The sequence below is a fragment of the Thalassophryne amazonica genome, chromosome 5 (genome assembly GCF_902500255.1).
Source record: "Thalassophryne amazonica chromosome 5, fThaAma1.1, whole genome shotgun sequence".
Classification (NCBI taxonomy): domain Eukaryota; kingdom Metazoa; phylum Chordata; class Actinopteri; order Batrachoidiformes; family Batrachoididae; genus Thalassophryne; species Thalassophryne amazonica.
The window spans coordinates 49,126,635-49,150,666 of NC_047107.1; the positions used below are offsets into that span (position 1 = coordinate 49,126,635).

At 42.8% G+C, this 24,032-nt stretch overlaps 1 protein-coding gene across 2 annotated transcripts in view; it reads right to left on the minus strand.

The window, feature by feature from the left end:
• Nucleotides 1-24,032, minus strand: part of LOC117510440 (transforming acidic coiled-coil-containing protein 1-like) — an 80,801-nt gene that overhangs the window by 40,936 nt on the left and 15,833 nt on the right. Inside the window, exons 1-2 of one of the 2 annotated variants that reach the window (XM_034170134.1) lie at nucleotides 3,265-3,610; nucleotides 3,065-3,231 (exon numbers count right to left, since the gene is read on the minus strand). The exons of the other annotated variant lie outside the window; for it this stretch is intronic. Of the exons in view, the coding sequence (XP_034026025.1) occupies nucleotides 3,065-3,171 (107 nt within the window). The 5' untranslated portion in view covers nucleotides 3,172-3,231; nucleotides 3,265-3,610. Of the gene's footprint in view, nucleotides 1-3,064; nucleotides 3,232-3,264; nucleotides 3,611-24,032 lie in introns of those variants that run through there. 2 annotated transcript variants of the gene reach the window in all.

Consider the following 24,032-nt stretch of genomic DNA (forward strand, 5'->3'; position numbering starts at 1 on the left):
CAGTGGGGGGGGGGGGAGGAGATTGCATTCGCTCTACCGCACTGTTGTGATGAAAAGGGAGCTGACCCAAAAGGCGAAGCTCTTGATCTACTGGTCAATCTTCGTTCCTACTCTCACCTATGGTCATGATTGTTGGGTCATGACCGAAAGAACTAGACAGCGGGTACAAGCAGCCGAAATGGGCTTCCTCAGGAGGGTGGCTGGTGTCTCCCTTAGAGATAGAGTGAGAAGTTTGGTCATCTGTGGGGAGCTCGGAGTAGAGTCGCTGCTCCTTCACGTTGAAAGGAGCCAGCTGAGGTGGTTCGAGCATCTGGTAAGGATGCCTCCTGGGCATCTCCCAAGGCAGGTGTTCTAGGCACGTCCATCTGGGAGGAGACCACGGGGAAGACCCAGGACTAGATGGAGAGATTATATCTCCACACTGGCCTGGGAACGCCTCGGGATCCCCCAGTCAGAGGTGGTCAATGTGGCCCGGGAAAGGGAAGTCTGGGGTCCCCTGCTGGAGCTGTTGCCCCCGTGACCCGAACCCGGAAAAGCGGTTGAAGATGAGTATGAGTGAGCCTTTAAGACCACACCCTGATTGGTTATTTCAAATTCATTGTGGACTGTAAATAATGAAATTATTGTTATTGTGTAATTACTAATGGGGCCTCAGTGAACGTGTCCATGATTGTTGATAAGGAAGGCGAGCAAGGAAGATGTTCTTCACGGACTGTCTCTGTATTATGTTGTACGATGTTTTGTTTTTATGGGCAACATCAAGCAATGACAAAATAGCAACTTGACTCCTTCATGCAAATACTGTTGTGAAAGTGTAGTGACACAGACCCACAACAGGGGGCGCAAATGAACGGACAATAGAAGGAGTCAAATTTGAACACTTTACTGTAGTGAATGCCACAACCATACACAGCAGATTATAGAATGATACAAAGTCAATGGATAAAGGTGTCGTGTGGGCAGGCTCGACGATAGGAGACGTCCGTCTAGAGAAGAACCGGAACCACACGATTTCCTCCGCCACCGAACCCGAAGGATACTGGAGCCGCCAGGTCCCGAGTCCCTCAGGTGGCCACCGTCTCCGCGTGTCGGATCTGGTACTGCTGGCGAAGAGCAAAGACAGTCAAGTGTGGGTGTGTGTACACCCAGTAACAACAACGGTGGGAATTCCACCTCCACCTCAAATCACACACTCGTGCAGCTCCTGTTTAAGCACTTATCTGGAAAGAGTGAGAGGCGAAGACGTCGGCACTCTCACAAACCACCAATCAGCTGACAAGGCACCACAGGACAACGGCTGCTAACAGAGCACACGTAAGTTATAATTCCTTTAGTACGGCAGAGAATATTACCTCCTTAGAAAAACGATATCTCGGCGACGTGGTGGAGGTGTCATCCTGCTTTTATCCGGGATGAAGTGCAGATGATCGGTGACAGCTGTCACAGTTGATGAGTGACAGCTGTCACCTCGGCTGTTCCTGTGAGGCGGCAGCGCCCTCTAGTGCCTGAAGCCCGCACTTCAGGCAGGGCGCCCTCTGGTGGTGGGCCAGCAGTACCTCCTCTTCTGGCGGCCCACACAACAAATACGTCAAACCATATCGACACTTGGAACATGGCCTTCAACTCCATTAAACCAGACAAACCTAAAAACGACCTTCTTTGTTGTTCTTTGTACAGTCCATTGACTGACAAACAAACGGAGAGAGAGAAAGCATGACCACATTGACAGGTAAATATATATTTTGACTGCATGCAAATACGTTATCCAGGCTAGGTGCAAATTCAAACCCTTTTCATTTGAGTTGACCTTGACAGTGACATGGAAACACTAAAACACAACATTTAAAAAGCTCAAAACAAAGACTTTTTTAATTTGAATCCAAGTGTGGAAAATGGCAAGAAGACCACATGGATTTTTGCTCCTTATTAAAAAACACACAGTGTCCCACGATGCCAGTAATTCAGACTATCTTACACACACACACACACACACACACACACACACACACACACACACACACACACACACACACACACACACACACACACACACACACACACACACACACTGCTGGTCTGCTGTCTCTGTTGCCTAGACACCCGTTCCAAATTTATTTCCAAACTGTGGTGAGAAAAAAGGAAAGGAAAAACCGAGACAGTGTTTATGTGGGTGTGTGCTTGTGTATCCAACTATCCTAAGCCACTTGAAAGCACATCAAAACATACGCCGTTTAATGAAAAACAGCTCAAGGAACATAGTTCACAGGGATGATACTGAAGTTCCTCAGACACCATGAACACACAAGCAGAGGGAGATGGAGAGTAAAAATCCTAATGTGGACACAGAGAATCACATCCCGCTGACGGGCCCGGCAGCTGCAATCTTAGATGGTTACTTATTATAAACTATGAACCAAAAAGCAAAAACAAAAACCAAATTGAACACTTTAAGATACTATGGCTTTTCCCTTCCCCCCAGCTTCCAGCAGCAGTTCCAAACAGACCACAAAAAGAGGCCCAGACAGCCAGATCCTGAGTGTTTGGTCTCATAAGGAAACAGGATGGTGCGAACAAAGCCAGCTGTGAGGGGACCCACAGAACACTCTCCTCTCGGAGTGTCTGTATTTTCAATCTGTTTTTAGCCCGTGACAGCATGACCCCGTCATCGGGATCTACAGTCGGAAAGAATTCAAGATTATACCACAGCATCAATCTATGTGCGGGTGTGAGTATATCCACCACCTGTCACTGTGACTCAGGGGAATCTGCAGTCAGGGCGCGCGCGCACACACACACACACACACACACACACACACACACACACACACACACACACACACACACACACACACACACACACACACACACACACACACACACAAACGCGCATGCAATCAATCAGATGCTTTTGTTCTCTCTCTCTCTCTCTCTCTCTCTCTCTCTCTCTCTCTCTCTCTCTCTCTCTCTCTCTCTCTCACACACACACACACACACACACACACACACACACACACACACACACACACACACACACACACACACACCAGCAGCCGATCCCTCTTACTTTTCCTCTTTGTCATCCTCGGCTCTGGCTTTCCCCTCGTCCCCGACACCCCCTGTCACAGCTGACCAGGTCCACTTGGCCCACTGGACCGGAGACAACCAGGACATCCCTGCACGGAGATCCTTGCTGACACCACGCCTACGGGTAAAACTGCCCGCACCTCAAAGCTTCCACAGCAAACGTCCACTTCCTGCAGCCGCAGATCACTTTAAAAAGTCAGATGATCGTCGACGCGATCGTGAGTTTCAACTCCAGCTATCAAGCACACATCGAAATGTCCCTGTTCCTGTCTTTCTAGGTGGCTCGTGCAGTCACTTCCTCCTTGCACTCAGTTCTCCCATCCTGCTCTTGTGCATTGTTGATGGTTTGACGTGTCTTTCCCTCTCACTGCTGCTTTGCTGTCAAAGCAGTGACTCACGCAAATTACCGGAGCATCAGTAGTCACCGCTCCCTCCCTCCCTCTGTACTGGGTCTGGGTGGATGATCAGCTGGTCATCAGACATCAGGGTTCCTCCCACAGCTCGCCCTTGTCCTGCATGTCTGTTAACTCTATCGGCTTCACCCGGTTTGCCTCTTCCTCCCTGATTCTTTTCAGGGTCGACTCAAGGAGGGAGGTGTGTGTGTGTGTGTGTGTGTGTGTGTGTGCGGGGGGGGGTCAATACTTCCTGTTTCAAGAAGCAAAGCCGAGGCAAGCTATTCTGGGACAGACAGATGTCCAGGAAAATAGGGAGAAATAGAGAGAGAGAGAGAGAGATGGGACGTAAACACTACAACTGAAAAGATGTGTGGAGATGAAGTAGTTAATGCAACTGCTGTAGCCTTCAAATGCACTTCAGTCCATGATCAAGCTCAAAAGACAGGCTCCACTCAACCGTACTACCTTCTTGTAGGTGTTATATGTCAGTAGTAATAAATCTTTTGTGATGAAAAAGCTGAATTAACAAACTGGACAACCACTGTACTGAAGAGCCCAGCAGGTCTGGTTAGACACAAAACTGACAAATATGATGTGTATCAGAAAGTCCAATTATCTCTCTTTGGAAATGTCACGATAGAATGATTTATCTTCATACACATCTGCATATGATGTGCTGGCATTGTGTGAAGTTTCACTGCAATCTAGCAACTGGTTCAAGAGGAGATTCTCTTACAAGGAGACGAACAGAGAGATGGACGGAGTGATTCCTGTAACTCCCCTCAATTTTTGTGCGCAGGGGTGTATAATGACACCTCTGCACACTAATGTCTCAGAACTACAATGACTAAAATCTGTACAGATATGTTGCATTTCTTATCAACAACACAATAACTAATATTTTGATCATTTAAAAAATGTTTAAAGTCTTTTAGAAATAAAAAGATATAATTATCGATTAAATATGAGAATTTGCTCGTCTCACATTTTGATCAGTGGGGATTTAACAGATTAATCAACAATGATCATAATTATAGCTGAGTCTGCTAACCAAACACCGATTCATCTTTTGATAGATGATTTTGTGCTTGATAGAGAGTAATGAGGGAAAACTTCCTTTATTTACTGTAATTTCAGGATTAAGCACATCACTGGTCACAGAATGTTGACACAGAAGTGATTAGGCTCTAACTCTACTGAGTGTAGTGTAGTGTTCATGGCAGTTCATGGCAGTATTCGTCCTGAAAATGAGCAGACACTGTATATTTTTAATCACAAGTTAAGTTTTTTCAAACTTAATTTACAAAAACTCTCGATGGGAGACACCAAAGTTTAAAAACAAAACAACAACAACAAAAAAAAACATTACAAGACAGCTCTGCAGTGTTTGCACATGCACAGTGTGAGCGGTTGGACGCTTGTTGCCCCTCAGCAGCAGGAAACCCTCACGACAGCCGACCAGAATAATATCAAACAGATTTGATTTTCATTCGACCATACGATCAGCAATCAGGAGGTGGTCGTGAGATGTTAAACGCAGCTTGTTACTCCATGTACACTACACAATGCAGGACGCGTGATTAACCTGAAACTCGGTCCAAAAAATTCTCACATGAATAAAAAAATCATCTGAACATTCTCACATTCTCTCCACATGCAAAACATGTTGTGATGACACTTCCAGGGCTCCGTAAAAATGCCTGTTTTTACAAATAAAAAATGGAATATTTTACAAAAGCACATCTGTAAACACCAACACACGACACACGTCACATTAACGTGTTGGTTTACATAGTGAATGACTGAACCAATCAGTGTTTAGCAGAGGCACATTTTTCCCAGAATCCTTTGCGACCTGTCTGTGTTTGTTAGAAAACCTCAGAATTAGTGCATTATTCAACATTAAAAGATACATGTTATATTTTAACTTTGTACAAACGACAAAATTGACATTAATGGAGTTATTCTATCAGTATTCATTTTATTTATACATCAAACCATAAGTCAGTATGACTTTATTTTCCAAGACCTCTCCCTGACCGGAGCATTGTGATTGGTAGAGAGTCGGGCTTGGTGACTGCTGTTAGTGTGTTTCTGCACTGTAAGCCGTGTAGTAAATAAGAGCTTCAGAAGTGTGGGTTCAGTGTTTGGGTCTGCTGTCGCTTTGATGTTTCTAGAAGCCATCGTGGTGTTTAAACTCAAATTCAGTTTATTAGTAGCTGCAAATATACTAGAAACAATACTGGAATTTATCGGTTATCTGTAACTTCCGATACATTTTTGGGTGGTTTATTGTTTTATCTTTATCAAAGATAACTTTTCAGTTATCTGATTATCTGTTATCGAAGTTCATTTTTTGGTTATCTGTGCCCACCACTGCAAGTGAGGAACTGAAAATATCAGCTATTTTTAAAATCAATTGTATTTCCATGTTGAATCAGTGTACGGCATGTTAGTAGCGTGATAAACATGCATACTGTGTGTGAGTGAGACGGAGCAACTGACCGTGTGGTTGTCAGTGACAAGAAACAGCAAGTTCTGGCTCGGTATACTTCCCCAGTCTTTGGCCAAAGCACACCCGCCACCTAGCGGATGTGCCAACTGTACTGCCATCAATGAAATTCACCAAAAATTAAAAAAAAAAAAAAAACGCGGGCCAATTTCGGCATGCGGGTGGGGATGATAAACTAATGTTTTGTTTTTTGTTTTGTTTTTTAATGGGCCTAAAAAGGAATTTAAAAAAATTCTAGATTCTGGACCTTGAGCCATATGACCATGGACGTGGAATGAATTAGGGAACATCCTTTCAAATCAATCAAAGCAACAATCTGAGGTATTTTGTAGAAACAACAACACTGGCATGATTGGTTTGCCTTCAGGGAGAGCTGAAGGTACATCACTAACTTATCTGTTGATGCATTGTAGTCATTGCATGTCAAGTGTAGCAAGGAAGGGTCACATTTCGAATCTCTTTTAAAATTATGCACAAAAAAAAAAAAAATTGATTTCTGATGAAAGATATTAATTCACCACAATTGAAAGTAAGTTGATCTCACTGGATAGTGAAACGCTGTAGCAGATGTACATTTTTGAAGCCTATACCTTTAATTTGGGTAAGATGTGGCACACTGAAATAGCCTCACCATCAACAGGCAACATGTGAGTGCTCGAAATTTTCTTGCATTTTCAAGTTCTAAGGAAAATCAATGCGTAAACAAAAGAGACGGCCAGCAGTTTTCAGACTAGCATCCAATTCTGCATGGATTTTGAATCTGTGGTCAAAATGCCAGCAGAGCTTGAGGCTTGCTGGCTAGTTTTGTTGATGATTCAAATTTGATGTGCAAATTTGACATCCTGGTGAAGTTTCTGAAAAGGAAAAAAAAAAAAAAACTACAATGGCCTATTTGGGATCTGGTGGTTCAACTGGCACATAATGACCCAACTGAGGAATTCCCCGAGTTTAAAATGTTTTATTTGGTGGTTTCCAGAAGAATGCAAACTGTGTTACAGTGTGGCTGAAAGTAAGTGCACCTCTACCATTTTCTCTTGATAAGAGACGGTTGGTTAGAGTTTCACCCATGTGTCATGTCCCCTCTCTATCTGTACAATGAATGGCTCGGCCATGACACAGAATCCATTGTTCACTATCTAGGACACACGGTAACAACCGATACAGCACACAGATTTACACTAATGGTGCAACTACACATCATACTGACCGTCTCTAACAAGTCGTGGACGAACACACTTGACGTGCGAACAAATACATTCACACTAGCAACTCTTGAGACTCTGCAAGGACGACTTATGTAAGTCTGCTTTCATGTTTATGTACCTCTATCTCTCGCATACACATGCATAAAGTATCTAGGACAGCGAAAGTCTTTGAGGCTTTGAGAGGACACGGACCATAACTAATCTAATCACGTGGCTGATGAGAGATGCTTTTTTTGTTCAACGCACTGAAAAACATGGACATACGCAAAAAATACTGTCAGGCACTGCTGAATGCAGAGGAAGAGTGCCTGAGCAAATGAAATACATTTGAAACAAGACAGAGTGAAAACATAATTCATTTTAAATGTCAAGAGATTTAAAGAAGAATTAAAGCTACAGTGTGTAGGATTTAGTGCCATCTAGTGGTGAGTTTGCAGACTGCATTATACCACTGCCAGTCATTATTTATGTATTTATTTATTGTGTTCTTCATGTTTTTATTTATCTAGCAATGGAATTCATGCTCCCTTGCCTTTGCCTGTGATGACCAATATGTATGAGCCTCCACTGAACAAAAATGAGGGTTCTAAACAATCCAGTTCAATCCAATCCAGTTTATTTGTAGAGCACATTTAAAAACAACAAGGTTGACCAAAGTGCTGTACAACAAAGACATAAATAAATAAAATAGATACATAGTCTTTACAACATAAACATAGTCTTTACAACAGTAAAATAATCGACTCTCTAGTCAAAAGCCAAAAAAACAAATATGTTTTAAGGCAAGATTTAAAGACTAGAAGTGAATCTGCCTGCCTGATACAGAGAGGCAGGTCATTCCACAATCTGGGACCAACAACAGAAAAAGCTCTATCACCTCTAAGTTTGAGCTACAACTACACCTGCACTAGCAACCAGTAGAAAGTGTATACGGTAGGAAGCACTGATTCTTGTTTATTTTTAATTTCATCTTCCAACTGTGCTGCAAAATACAAAAGATGGAGAAGTATGTTTCTTTTAAGCAACTGTATCAACATGTCGGCCTCCATGAGGGGACCAGCTCCATGGAGATATTAAGTGCTCATTCTACGCTGATGAAAACACACCACTTTCTTGTTGGCAAAGGCTATTCGCCCAACTGTTAGCAGATAAGTCATACATTGAACATTACACGCCCAACCGTTGGGCAGCTAAATATAATGTCTTACCTTATTTGCCCAACAGTGACACATTTTGTGCATCTAAACAACATTTTCTGTACCACTTTTTTAAGGCTCTATTGCGGTGTGAAAAACGGTGTATGTTTGACACATTTAACGGCGCCGTCTTTAAAACACCGCAATGGATGAAAACAGACAAACTTCATAAGCATTTTGAACGGAAGCCTGTTAACGACGACAAAACAGTTTTTATGAACAAAATGCTGCTTGTTGCCGTCAAGATGGTGTTAGTTTGACACAGTTCCCTGGATGTGATGAGCCAAACAGAACCACTTTAGATCACAACCCCTTCAAGGGCTGTGAACCCTCCCGCAGCCGGCGGGGAAATATCCGCCCTTTTTCCCCCATGTTGAAACCGGAAGTGAACGTACAAGCGCAAAGAATGTAGAGTGTGATTTTTAAGAAGCACTGAAGTGTTATTTTCTTTCCAGGACTTTCCTCTTCCATCTTTATGTAAGATGTCAATAAAGGAAGCTGGGAGGACAAACCTGTGTGCAGAGGTTTTCAAAACCCCAGATTTGCTTTGACACCTCCAAAAACTTAAAACACACCCCCTAGACACAAACTCAGTACATACACACATACCATTATATATACGAGGTCTGTTAGAAAAGTATCTGACCTTTTTATTTTTTTCAAAAACCATATGGATTTGAATCACATGTGATTGCATCAGCCAAGCTTGAACCTTCGTGCGCATGTGTGAGTTTTTTCACGCCTGTCGGTTGCGTCATTTGCCTGTGAGCAGGCTTTGTGTGAGCAGTGGTCCACCCCTCTCGTCGGATTTTTATTACGAATAAATGTCTGAACGATTTGGAGCTTTGCTGCATCAATTTTTTTCCAGAAACTGTGAGAGACCTCCAGGTGTACACCATTCGGAAAATTCAAATGGCTTTGAGGGATGATTTTATTGGGATTACACAGATTAAGGAGTGCTCCAGCCGGTTTAAAGACCGCCCACAGCTGCTGAGAGCGCGCCGATCGACAGGCTGAAACAACCAGATCATTTCCAACGTGAAGGCTTTGTTGATCCGGGACGTCGTCTGACTTCCACAAAAATGGCAGGAGACGTGGACATCAGTACTTTTTCGGCACATTCCACTGTTACAGGAGTTTTTTTCATGGAAAGAAAAGCAGACGGATGTGCCACCGTGCCACTCATGGCGCGGCACAAAACCACCTCCGTGTTGGTCTCACAGGACGGCTTTGAGATGGCTTTCAGATGGCTGTCGGTGGGTTTTCAGTCGCATGACTAACCGAGAAATTGTGGATGAGCCTGGACATGCCAGAACATGTCCTGTGAGGCTTCATCACGGCGTTGCTTTGCGCCATGCGGTACCGCCGCGACGCACGGAATTCCTCCGCTCCTCTTTCCATGACAAAAACTCCTGTCACAGTGAAATGTGCCGTTCATTTCCAAACTGGACGCTGTGTTGATCCGGGATGTCCTCTGACTAGCACAGGAATTGCGGAAGACGTGGACATCAGCACTTTTTCGGCACATTGAGACAGACGTGCGGAGGAATTCCGTGCGTCGCGGTAGCCGCATGGTGCAAAGCAACACCGTGATGAAGCCTCACAGGACATGTTCTGGCATGTCCAGGCTCATCCACAATTTCTCGGTTAGTCACACGACTGAAAACCCACCGACAGCCGTCTGAAAGCCATCTCAAAGCCGTCCTGTGAGACCAACACGGAGGTGGTTTTGTGCCGCGCCATGAGCGGCATGGTGGGGCATCTGTCCGCTTTTCTTTCCATGAAAAAAACTCCTGTAACAGTGGAATGTGCCGAAAAAGTACTGATGTCCACGTCTCCTGCCATTTTTGTGTAAGTCAGACGACGTCCCGGATCAACAAAGCCTTCACGTTGGAAATTATCTGGTTGATTCAGCCTGTCGATCGGCACCCGGAGCGCGGCGCGCAGCGCGCTCTAAGCAGTTGTGGGCGGTCTTTAAACTGGCTGGAGCACTCCTTAATCTGTGTAATCCCCATAAAATCTTCCCTCAAAGCCATTTGAATTTTCCGAATGGTGTCCACCTGGAGGTCTCTCACAGTTTCTGGAAAAAAAATTGATGCAGCAAAGCTCCAAATCGTTCAGACATTTATTCACAATAAAAATCAGACGAGAGGGGTGGACCACTGCTCACACAAAGCCTGCTCACAGGCAAATGACGCAACCGACAGGCGTGAAAAAACTCACGCATGCGCACGAAGGTTCAAGCTTGGCTGATGCAATCATATGTGATTCAAATCCATTGAAAAAATAAAAAGCTCGGATACTTTTCTAACAGACCTCATATATACATATATATATATATATATATATATATATATATATATATATATATATACATATATATACATATATATATATATATATATATATATATATATATATATATATATATATATATATATATATATATATAAAACAAATAATGAATGTACAAATATTTCATGAGGTGAAAGCTGGAACAAACCATTCAACGTAAAAACATTCATTACTTGTTTTATATAACAGCTAAAACAGATCCTTGTCATTTGATATTTTTTAATTTATAAACATCAGAAAAGAGACTTACATTTTGGAGTTTCACTGCTGCTAAAGCCCAAACTGTGATGTGTAGTCTGGTGATGCAGTGCACTGACTTCGGACTTACATAAAAAAAAGAAGACTTTGTGTAGATGCTCAGTCCAGCCAAAAATCATGTCAGCTTTTCATCTGAACAGCTCTTCATGCATCCACACAGGTTACAGCAGAGTGGATTTTGTGTGTGTGTGTCACCGTCAGTTAGCTCAATCAAATCGTCTCGTGTGTCGTTGTCCCACGCATGTGCGCACGCGTGCGCTCACACAACCGGGTAAGCACTTGTGCACACGTGTACAAAAAAAAAAAAAAAAGACTGTGTACATCCTCAGTGCAGCGAAAAAAAAAAATCACATCAGAAATTAGTCAGGCTTTTCATTCTAACTTCCTGCTAAAACAGCCTCCAGACAGCGCAGTGGATTTGTTTTGTGTGTGCGCGCGCATGCCTGTGTGTGTAGGTGTGTGTGCAGAGTGCATTGGTACTAAACGTATGGAACCAAATTTGCACTCTAAATGCAATGCAACACAAACAGAATGAATAATCCATAATAATAATAATAATCCATGTCATGTGACATACAAAACACCAATCAAATGACAAGGATCCACTCAGCCATATATACATATATATATATACATACATATATATATATATATATATATATATATATATATATATATATATATATACACACACACACACACACACACACACACACACACACACACACACACACACACACACACAAAACATGTAGAGGTGGAGTGGACGGGAATAACTGTTGAAGTCTCCCTGGCAGAGACATGAGTCACAGAGAGAGGGAGGGAGAACTGAATGAGCAAATATCAGCTCTTATGTAATACTTTTTTTTTTTCAAATCACAACTTGCACAGAGTTATAGAGGCAAAGCCCAACACTCATGTAATTAAAAACAGAGAGAATGTGGTTTAGAATTAGATGCACCATAACAGCTTATCCAACAACAAATCACCTGCTTATTCCTCAGTCGCACTGACAGCAGTGTATGAAATCAGCTACAAGGAGCCACAACAGAAGTGGTGTGATACTGTGTCAGATCAACGTGTGTCCATCACAGACGAGAACTGACAGCAATTCTCATCTGTCAGTCGTTAATCTCTGCCATTCTGCATGATGGCAGCAGGTTCGCCATCCAGCTTCTCTGACCTTTTGTCAGCATCACGTCCAAGCTTCCGACTGCATGGATGAAATTTCCCTCGTTTTGCCTCTGGTGCAGCCATCAAGACAAAATTTCCTTTTACATAGGTAAACCAAGGGAGACAGTCGACTTTCCACCCTGTTTGGGATCCAGTCCAGTACTTTCTACAAATGTTTCAAGCAAATATATTTTACATAAAAAAGACATTTTGTAATACAACAAGCAGACTGTGAAAATGATGAAATTAATGGGATGAAGTTTTTCCTGTAAAACCACCATCAGGACAAAATGCACACTTAAACTCCACTGACAGCAAAATGTGGTTTGTTCTGGTTAACAACTTCACATTCTGTTTCTTCTTTTCAGTTTTATCGTTGGTATGCAGCCTGGAATGTTAAGTATATCTTCAAATGTTTCTATATTTACACAGCAAAAACCTTAAAAAGAAGGCCTGGAATGTAAAGCAGCAGCAAAACAAAAGTGACAAATGGGGCTTGTAATTTTGAACTTGACTTGTTCTGCAGTATCGCGCCCTCTAATGGTCATCAATAGCCTAAACAGCAGCACTGGATGAAATAAACAGCATGACAGTGCAGCAGGAGAAAATAAGATGAGACATACATGACGGGTGTAGGATCACCTCACAGCTTTTACACAAACAACACCACGGTAACATTTAGGAAGGGTAAGATTGTACTGTGAAAACATAAAACAGCACCAGAATCACAAAAACATGTCACATGATAGTTATCTTTTGTTGATATATATATATATATATATATATATTTTTTTTTTAATTTTTTTTTTTTTTTATTGGAGCTGAGCCACTGCACTGTCAGAGAGACACAGAAAAGGGTATATATATATATATATATATATATATATATATATATATATATATATATATATATATATATATATATATATATATATATATATATATATATAGGTGAGTCTATCTGTCACCACAGAGTTTTATAATACAACACAATGCTAAAACACTCTCGGTCATAATAGATTAGATTAGATTAGATATACTTTATTGATCTCACAGTGGAGAAATTATGTTTACACTCCAGTTACCTCAGACAGCAATTAGTCCACAATTATTACTTGTTTACCGTAATAATGGCACACATCAGAATTAAAGACAACACATACACATTTGACATTGTTTATGTGCACTAAGTTTGAAGAAGTCCCTTATCCGAATTGAGGCAAGTGGGTGAAGGCCACGCAGCAACCCTGAGATGCACCGCCGTCAACTTGAAGGGAATGACGGGGACTGCAGCTAAAACTGCATGTATGAGCATTGTTTTCTTTATAATTTGCAGTTATTTAATTATTTATTAAGATGCTATTGTCTTACGTACAATTTGTACATGTGTAATATAGCCCCTCAATCAATCAATCAAGCAGTCAATCATAATCAATATTTATGTTTTAACAGCATCTGCAGGAGGGTATGTGTACATGAGCTTTTGACAAGAGCGGAAGTTAGCTTTGAGTTAGCGGAAGTTCGCATGCACACTAGTGTTCGCGAAATGTCTTGCAAATTACTCCAGAGGTGTTATCAGTTTACAAAAACAGTTTTTATTTATTGCTAGCCTTTACATAATATATAAGAACGGGGTTATATTTAGCCAAAAATTAAGCAAAGTTAGCAGCTAGTGACACCAGGAAGTGATGTCACTATGCTAACGTCCACAAGATCATACCATAAAAAGAGGAATAGAATGTGACTTTTTATCCTCTTAAAATAGGTCAAGGTTAGCCATCTTTGAACTTGTCCAAGGTCTGTGTCCCAAGAATGTTACCTGTGAATTTGAAGACTGGCAGTAACAGGACTGGACATGCCAATTATCTATATATTAAAAGTGTGTGTGGGTGCGTGAGTTTATAAATAAGTTCAATGTAAGAACATAATATGATAATAAAATATCAATAATACTGATAATAATGATAATATTAATGTGAGTACATGATAACAAGACTTTCACGGAGAAGACATCAACGGCCTGACCCAGTGTGTCACTGACTACGTACATGAACTTCTGTGTGGAGAGCACTGTGCCTATCCGGAGCGTATGATGCTTTCCCAACAACCACCCCTGGGTGACCCCCGAGCTGAAGGTCCTGATGAACCAGAAGGAGAGTGCTTTCAACTCGGGAGACAGAGAGGAGCAGTGTAGAGTCCAACGGGAACTCCAGTGGAGGATCCGGGCAGTGAAGAAGGAGTACGGAAAGAAGATGGAGGAGCAGCTGGCCAAGAACAACATCAGGGACGTGTGGAGAGGCCTCAAGACCGCCTCCGGATTTGGGCAGGGTGCCAGTAGGACTGCAGATGGAGATTCTCAGTTTGCAGAGTAGCTAAACAGTTACTTTAACTGTTTTAGCTCCTCCACACCTGCCCCCCCCCCCCCCCCCCCCCTGCCTGCTCCCGACTCTCCACACACGTCTCCAACCGCCAGCCCTCCAGTCCTTTGGGCCCCCCCACCTTCTTCCCCCTGGCCACCTCCACTGCACCCTGGACTTTGTCCCTCCTCTCCCCAGACTGTATTCAGCACCAGCCCACCTCAGCTCACACCTCAGCCCCAGGACCTGATGGGATCTCCCCGAGGCTGCTGAGGACTTGTGCAGATGAGCTCTGTGAGGTCCTCAGCCACATCTTTAACAAGAGCCTCAGCCTGGGGGTGGAGGAGGGTGTTAGCCAAGTTCAAATCCATCATGGACAACTCCTCTCATCCTCAGAAATTCTTTGGTTATGCAAACCGATTGTTTCAGCAGCTGTCCGAGTGGCTGGTCTCAGACGATCTTGGAGGTGAACATGCTGGATGTGAAGGTCCTGGGCTGGTGTGGTTACACGTGGTCTGCGGTTGTGAGGCTGGTTGGATGTACTGCCAAATTCTCTGAAACACCTTTGGAGACGGCTTATGGTAGAGAAATGAACATTCAATACACGAGCAACAGCTCTGGTTGCTGGTTGACATTCCTGCTGTCAGCATGCCAATTGCACGCTTCCTCAAATCTTGCGACATCTGTGGCATTGTGCTGTGTGATAAAACTGCACTTTTCAGAGTGGCCTTTTATTGTGGACAGTCTCAGCATCTTGATATGGCACACCTGTGAGGTGGGATGGATTATCTTTTATTTCTACTTCATTTTCTTTTTATTGTATTGTTACAAGTATTATTACTATTGTTTAATCTGCACACACTGTCTGACACACATTTCCTTTCTACTTGCACTCATCTTGTGTGTTTATTAAGAGCTGATGTAACAAGTGAATTTCTTCATTGTGAGATCAATAAAGTCTTAACTTATCTTAAGACCCTAAACAATTTATAAACACATTAAGACAGTAAACTAACATAAAATAATTATGTAGATCAAGCAGGTAGTGTGTTACTGACTCACTGTCATCCTACATACGGAGAATATCTCTGCTTCCTCTCTGTCTAGACACTCTTAGACTTCTTAAAAGTCCTCACTACTCTTACCAGTTTGGCACCTTAGGAGCCCTCTTAAGGCCTAAGGTGCTTTGCGGACAACTTTCATCTTACCAAGGGAAAATTCTACGAAATGTCTAAGAATTCAAGAAATTCTAAGATTTTTCTTAGAATAATGTCACTAGGAGCTATTTTTAGCTTTAGGCTGTGTCGTGCATACAGGCCCTGATCGTCAATGAAATCACCTGCTGAGGTGATTAGTAGCAAGGAAAACCTGCAGTATCTTGGCCCTTCATGGCACATGGTTGCCCACCCCTGACCTAGGCAATGGCTGTGGCGTTGTTATGATTCTGATTCTAAACCTGAAACATTTGGTCATTAGCCAGCAGATTAGATGAATGGCTTCCCCTCCCCAAGCATCTGTGGTGTAAGCAGAAAGCAGTTTGCTTTGTTTACATTGTGTAACTTCATTCAAGATAGTGGCTTGGATCTTTAGACTTTTCAGTTTGATCTGAACCAAATTGGCAGTTGTGAAAGCTGCCTCGGCCACAGGACAAACATTTGGTCCGACCAAAAGAGGTGGTCTTGGTCTGGATCAGATTGAACCATGGTTTGGTTTGTTTGCGGTGTGAAAACAATTTTTGGATAGTTCAGACTTTCAGAGCAGTTCAAGGAAGTTTAGGCAAGTGATTGTCATCCATTAAACAGTAGACAAAGAAAAGAAATAGACAATTATTTAATTAGTTTGCCTGATTAAAAACAGATGACTCTGCACTGCTGTCTGTCTTTTCTCCTCATTAGAGATAAAATAACATCAGGCTTGTTCCCCTTGTCACAGCTGCTGGCAGAAAAAGTTGAAAATTTTTACCTCTTTGATGAATAGCGCCATTATGTGCTGCAGGTGAAAAAATAAAATACCATGTGGCAAGTACCTCATGAAAAGTTCTGTGGTCCGACTGAAATATTGCAATGTGAAGCCTAACTAACCAGGCCAAGCATATACAAATCTGAACCTCGGTTCGGACCTTGTTCCGGACTTTCAGGTGTGAAAACACCCTGAGTGAATTACCAGTGAGTGGAACAGGGAATGAGGAAACACAGAACAGGTGATCTCCAGAAGCAGGGCTGGTGACCACTGATTTATACCAATAAACCACCAACTTTGTTTAAAAAAATACAGCTCGTAATGCTGACCCATACAAAAGAGTGCAATCTGTGTGTTACCTGTACTGTTAAAATAAACAGATAAAGGTCTTCTTATCCCAAAAACATTCTTGGGAAAATAAAACCTTGTGCTTGGAAACACCAGCACTGTTTTTGCAGAAAACAGAGTTTCATTCATACATGTTTAAAACAAGACCAAACTAACTACTGTCACAGAAATAAATAGAATGCAATGCTAAAATACACTCGGCCATTTGAGCATAAAAAATAGGAAACAGAACATGACCTTTTGACCTCTTAAAATAGGTCAAGGTTAGCCATATTTTAAGGTGTCCAAGGTCTGTGTCCCAAGAATGTTCCCTGTGAATTTGAAGACCATGGCAGTGATAGGACTGGAGTTATGCTGAGCACAGACAGACAAACGGATGGACGAAAAGTCTTTGCAATACCCGATGGCCATAGTTTGGTCTTGGGTAGAAATCAATTACAATGCATACCGAGGCCAAACAAACCAAGACAGATCTGTTATAAAGACCAAAAGAAAAAGGAAATACATAATAGTCTTATAAAAACATAAAGGCATTGTTATAAGTAGAATATATTGATAAATGTCCAGTCTCATGTTGAAATTCTAGCGGTATGTTCCTTGATATAATCCACACCTGTCCACCAAGTTTCATGAAAATTAATTGAATAGTTTTTCTGTAATCCTGCTAAAATCATAAACCAACAAAGTGATGCAACTAAGAACATAACCCTCTGGCCTGAGGTAAAAATAACATGAAATGATCACAAGGATTAGAGTGAAAAGAGCCAAAGCCCGCCCGGTACACCACAAGTTAACACACAGTGGCATGATGAAACACAGAGAGAAAGAATGACACAATAAGAGCGCGAGGAGGGGCTGTGTACAGCACACAAGAAACAAAGCTTTTCTATGTGACTACAGCAGGAACACATACTGTTCTACTTTATGCAATGAATATACACTCAACAAAAATATAAACGCAACACTTTTGGTTTTGCTCCCATTTTGTATGAGATGAACTCAAAGATCTAAAACTTTTTCCACATACACAATATCACCATTTCCCTCAAATATTGTTCACAAACCAGTCTAAATCTGTGATAGTGAGCACTTCTCCTTTGCTGAGATAATCCATCCCACCTCACAGGTGTGCCATATCAAGATGCTGATTAGACACCATGATTAGTGCACAGGTGTGCCTTAGACTGTCCACAATAAAAGGCCACTCTGAAAGGTGCAGTTTTATCACACAGCACAATGCCACAGATGTCGCAAGATTTGAGGGAGCGTGCAATTGGCATGCTGACAGCAGGAATGTCAACCAGAGCTGTTGCTCGTGTATTGAATGTTCATTTCTCTACCATAAGCCGTCTCCAAAGGCGTTTCAGAGAATTTGGCAGTACATCCAACCAGCCTCACAACCGCAGACCACGTGTAACCACACCAGCCCAGGACCTTCACATCCAGCATGTTCACCTCCAAGATCGTCTGAGACCAGCCACTCGGACAGCTGCTGAAACAATCGGTTTGCATAACCAAAGAATTTCTGCACAAACTGTCAGAAACCGTCTCAGGGAAGCTCATCTGCATGCTCGTCATCCTCATCGGGGTCTCGACCTGACTCCAGTTCGTCGTCGTAACCGACTTGAGTGGGCAAATGCTCACATTCGCTGGTGTTTGGCACATTGGAGAGGTGTTCTCTTCACAGATGAATCCCGGTTCACACTGTTCAGGGCAGATGGCAGACAGCGTGTGTGGCGTCGTGTGGGTGAGCGGTTTTCTGATGTCAGTGTTGTGGATCGAGTGGCCCATGGTGGCGGTGGGGTTATGGTATGGGCAGGCGTCTGTTATGGACGAAGAACACAGGTGCATTTTATTGATGGCATTTTGAATGCACAGAGATACCATGACGAGATCCTGAGGCCCATTGTTGTGCCATACATCCAAGAACATCACCTCATGTTGCAGCAGGATAATGCACGGCCCCATGTTGCAAGGATCTGTACACAATTCTTGGAAGCTGAAAATGTCCCAGTTCTTGCATGGCCGGCATACTCACCGGACATGTCACCCATTGAGCATGTTTGGGATGCTCTGGACCCGCGTATACGACAGCGTGTACCAGTTCCTGCCAATATCCAGCAACTTCGCACAGCCATTGAAGAGGAGTGGACCAACATTCCACAGGCCACAATTGACAACCTGATCAACTCTATGCGAAGGAGATGTGTTGCACTGCATGAGGCAAATGGTGCCAGATACTGACTGGTATCCCCCCCCCCAATAAAACAAAACTGCACCTTTCAGAGTGGCCTTTTATTGTGGGCAGTCTAAGGCACACCTGTGCACTAATCATGGTGTCTAATCAGCATCTTGATATGGCACACCTGTGAGGTGGGATGGATTATCTCAGCAAAGGAGAAGTGCTCACTATCACAGATTTCGACTGGTTTGTGAACAATATTTGAGGGAAATGGTGATATTGTGTATGTGGAAAAAGTTTTAGATCTTTGAGTTCATCTCATACAAAATGGGAGCAAAACCAAAAGTGTTGCGTTTATATTTTTGTTGAGTGTATTTTGCTTTTAAAGTGATTTCAGCAGGCCTCTCTTCCCCATAAATAATAAATTTCATTACCTTAAAAGCAACAGCGACCTTTTAAAAGATCTTCTACTGCAATATTTCACTCATACAATTTACCATTTGTACCAATCCAGCAAGAAATGAGCTCTAAATAGAGGTCAGCTTCTTTCTAAAAGTGACAGTCTGTCTGGGTGGCCAGGGGATGTTTGAGCACAGGAAGCTCAATGTACAGCCAAAACTTAATCATCAGTTTTATTTCTTGCATTGAATGAAATATGATCACACACAACAAAAGCTGTGATCCCACATGGCTGTTCCTGTGACAAACCGTCACAGGAACAAAAATGCATCCAGAGTGCTTATGTAATGAGTAACATTTACATTTATAGTTTGTTTATTTATTAGAAGACTAAAGCCTGAATGTGAACTGTTCTATTAAATCTGTCTCTGTTAGATGTCACCATGAAGCTGACTGCCAGAGACGCCAGTAACTCGTTCAGAGCCAGACTGATTTACCAAGCACTGCCATGCGTTTCTGTTTCTGAAAGCTACAGTGTGTAGGATTTAGGAGTGTTTATTAGCAGAAATGGAATATAGCTAGGGATGGGTATTGATAAGATTTTATCGATATTGATGCCATTATCGATTCTGCTTATCGATCCAAATCCTTATCGATTCCCTTATCGATACCGCTTGTGAATTTTCTGTGTACTAAAAGTAGGCTTTACAGGTTTTCTATATCAACAACATTTTATTGAGTCTTAAAGTAAATAAATATGAAATTGGTCACTGGATCCTTAAAGTCTGGACATAAATAATTATAAACAAAATCTGTAGTTTTTGTTAAAAGCATTTCCTTTTAGACATTTTGGCATGAATGTCACTCCAAACCTCTGAGCTGAGCTCAGCCGGCTGCTGCATGTCAGCGCAAGACGTCTCGTTTTGGAAGGAAAAAAACATTTTGATCGATTGCAGTTTGTTTGTATTACAACATTTGGAAAGAGGTGTCAATTGATTTAAACGGCGTTTCGCTTTAAATTTATTAATTCCGACTGGACTCTATCGTTCTAACTTGACTCGTCAGAGAGCCGCGCAGCATTTGGAGCTGTGTGAACAGAACGGAGGACGATTCTCGTTTCTTTCTTGCAACAAGACAGGAGTCCCAGTTAGTGACTTTAATCTGCACAAAAGTGACTCACAATTAGGGATGGGTATCAAGAACCGGTTCCTTTCAGGTATTGTTAAGAAATGATTCGATCCACCGACATCAATAACCTTTTTACTTAACGATTCCCTTATCGGTCCTTCAGAGTGGCCATTGTTTTTGGGGGTGTTTGTCAGAAAAATTATAATTTCTCTACATTGATTACAGACCCTGCAGCGGGTCTGTGATCAACTTTTCTGCAGCGCGGCTTTGCTTTGAACCTTGAACCACTCGAAGCAGTGATTTGCAGATCGAAGCAGTGCTTCGATCATTGCTTCGTTGATTAATTTTTTTCTTTCGCTTTCCCCCGCTAAAACCCTAAAGAGCATATGGCTGTGAGTATTATTTACCTTTTTTATGTTAAACAGACCTGTTATGGTCTTCTGAAACAGTTGATAGATGTATTTTATAACAAAAACGGGACCGATGCTAACATGTTAGCATGTCTATGGCATTTTCAATGTTAAAATTAGCATTAAGCAGTTGCAGCTGTCAAGCGCTTGTTGTCGTAAAAGAGTCAAATGTATTACAAATTGTAATATTTTTTAAATTTATTTTTGTTTATATATTAATAATAATAGCAAGCACAACAATAATAGTAATAATAGCTAATCTAATGATTATATACAATTTTTGTTGTGAAAGTGTAGTGACACGGACCCACAACAGGGGGGCGTAAATGAACGGACAATGAAAGAGTCAAATATGAACACTTTACTGTTGTGAAAAGCACAACCAAACACAGCAGATTACAGAATGTGTACAATAACCAATTAACAAGGGTGACGTGTGGGCAGGCTCGAGGATAGAGGACGTCTGTCCTGAGAAGAACCGGAACCACACGATTTCCTCCGCCACTGAACCTGGAGAATACTGGAGCCGCCAAATCCCGAACACCCCAGGTGGCCACCGTCTCCACGTGTCGGATCCGGTACTGCTGGCGAGGAGCAGAGACAATCAGATGTGGGTGTGTGAACACCCAGTACAAACAATGGTGGGAATTCCACCTCCACCTCTCATACAGAAAAGCTGGCACGTGCAGTAGTATGTGTACTTATCAAAAGTTTGGAGTGAAGATGTCAGTCCAAACCCAGCCTCCAGCTGCAAGCACTCACAAAACCGACTGCAAAAATATCACAAGCAAACACTGTCTGTGGTAGACAAAATAATGGCTGAGAACAAAGTACCTCCTAAGGTAGACGATATCTCGGCAACGAGGTGGAGATGACGTCCGGTCTTTTGGGAGGGACTTTGACCTCCTCCTTAACATGTAAACCGGGAGGAACCGAGGATCCTAAACACACCCGATGGCAGGTTTTCGCTCCACTGAACCACCACCCCAGACGGCCAATCAATCCGGGGATTGTGTTTCAACATCCAAGGGAAGCCCAAAATCACGCGGAAGGTAGACGGAGTCACAAAAAACTCAATCTCCTCCCGATGATTTCCAGACACCACCAGAGTTACAGGTTGTGTCTTGTGCGTGATTAAAGGGAGAAGGGTGCCATCTAGTGCCCGCACCTGCAATGGCGAAGGGAGCGCCACCAGAGGGAGCCCTACCTCCCTAGCCCATCTGCTGTCTAGCAGATTCCCTTCTGACCCCGTGTCCACCAGTGCTGGGGCTTGAAGGGTTAAATCCCCGCTCAGGATTGTAACTGGGAGTCGTGTGGAAATATGTGTATGTCCCACGTGAATGTCTTGGCCCACCCTAAGCCCAGTTTCTAGGGGCGGGCGTTGGTGTTTAACCGCTTGGGGCAGTCTCTTAGCTGATGCTCACTCGAGCCGCAGACAAAGCACTCCCCGCGGGCCAGCCTCCTCTGTCTGTTAGGTGGTCTAAATGTGGCCCTGCTCGTGTCCATAGCTTCGTCAGCAGGGGGAGCTGTAGCCACACGGAGCGTTGAGGCTGTGGAGCGTGGGGAGGGCGGAAGCTTTTCGGACCCGGAAGGGAGAGGGACGGCGCGTGCCCAGCCACGTCCTTCATCTCAAACAATACAGAAGCAAACACTGTCTGAAAAGACAAAAAAACAACGGCTGAGAACGTTACCTTCACAGGTAGATGATATCTCGGCAACGAGGTGGAGATGACGTCCAGTTTTTATGGAGTGGAATGATGAAGTGACGATGGGTGACAGCTGTCATGAGATAATGAGTGACAGCTGTCACCCCTGGCTGTCTCCGTGGCGGCAGCGCCCTCTCGTGCCTGAAGCCCACACTTCAGGCAGGGCGCCCTCTGGTGGTGGGCCAACAGTACCTCCTCTTCTGGCGGCCCACACAACATTAAGTAAGACTCAATGACATACATAGAAAACCTGTAAAGCCTACTTTTAGTACAAAATTCACAAGAGGTATCGATAAGGGAATCGATAAGGAATCGGATCGATAAGCAGAATCGATAATGGCATTGATATTGATAAAATCTTATCAATACCCATCCCTACTCATGATTGACATATTCAGGGATGAAAGTGGTGAAAAACAAAAAAAGCTGAAACTCAAAATTACCCCCAACACCACCCACACGAAATTTTTTGAATTCCAGAAGCTCTGAAATCCAATCTGGGACTATTCCAGACAATAAACTGCAGTGAGTGCATCATCCATTTTGGTGAGAAAAAAAAAAACAACTTTCATTATTCAAATTCATTCCAGTAGTATTCTGCTCTTACTAGGATGCAGCAGTCTTCTAGCTTGGCAGATAGTTTTGGAGGAAATCACTGAAGAAATGAACAAATTGAAAATATGGTTTGACCAAAAACAAATTGTCATTAAACTTAAATAAACCAGGAATGAAATGGAGGTGTAAGAGTCACTAGGTGTTCACAGGAAACACTTATTTATTTCTATATTTATTTATTTATTTTCAATGTTTGTTGGTTTTATATTTTCTGTTGTGTTTTTAATCAGGTACCTTTTGCCTCTTTCTCTAAAATTGTATAGAGAGTTTTCATGTGACGTATCCGTCACATCATTTTGTGCCCCGCGGCCATTTTGGATTATGGTGCGGTGGCCGCTGTGATACCTTATGTGCATTTGGCAAACAATTGCAGAAGCTTCAACAATGGTCAGCTTTTGTGCTGTCATCGGTTGTTCAAATAGAGGTGATAAATATGAGGCAGCTCGCTCATTTTACAGTCTGCCAGCAGTTATTGTGCATCAAGCAGCGGAGTGTTACGAGCTTTCTAAGCGACACAGAGACCTGGCTCAGCAGATCTGAACAAAGCCTTAATATGGCCAGAACCAAGCAGACCGCCCGGAAGAGCGCTCCTGCTACCGTGGGTGTGAAGAAGCCTCACCGTTACAGGCGCGGCACCGTGGCGCCGAGAGAGATCCGTCGCTACCAGAAATCCACCGAGCTGCTGATCCGCAAGCTGCCCTTCCAGCGCCTGGTGAGAGAAATCGCTCAGGACTTCAAGACCGACCTCTG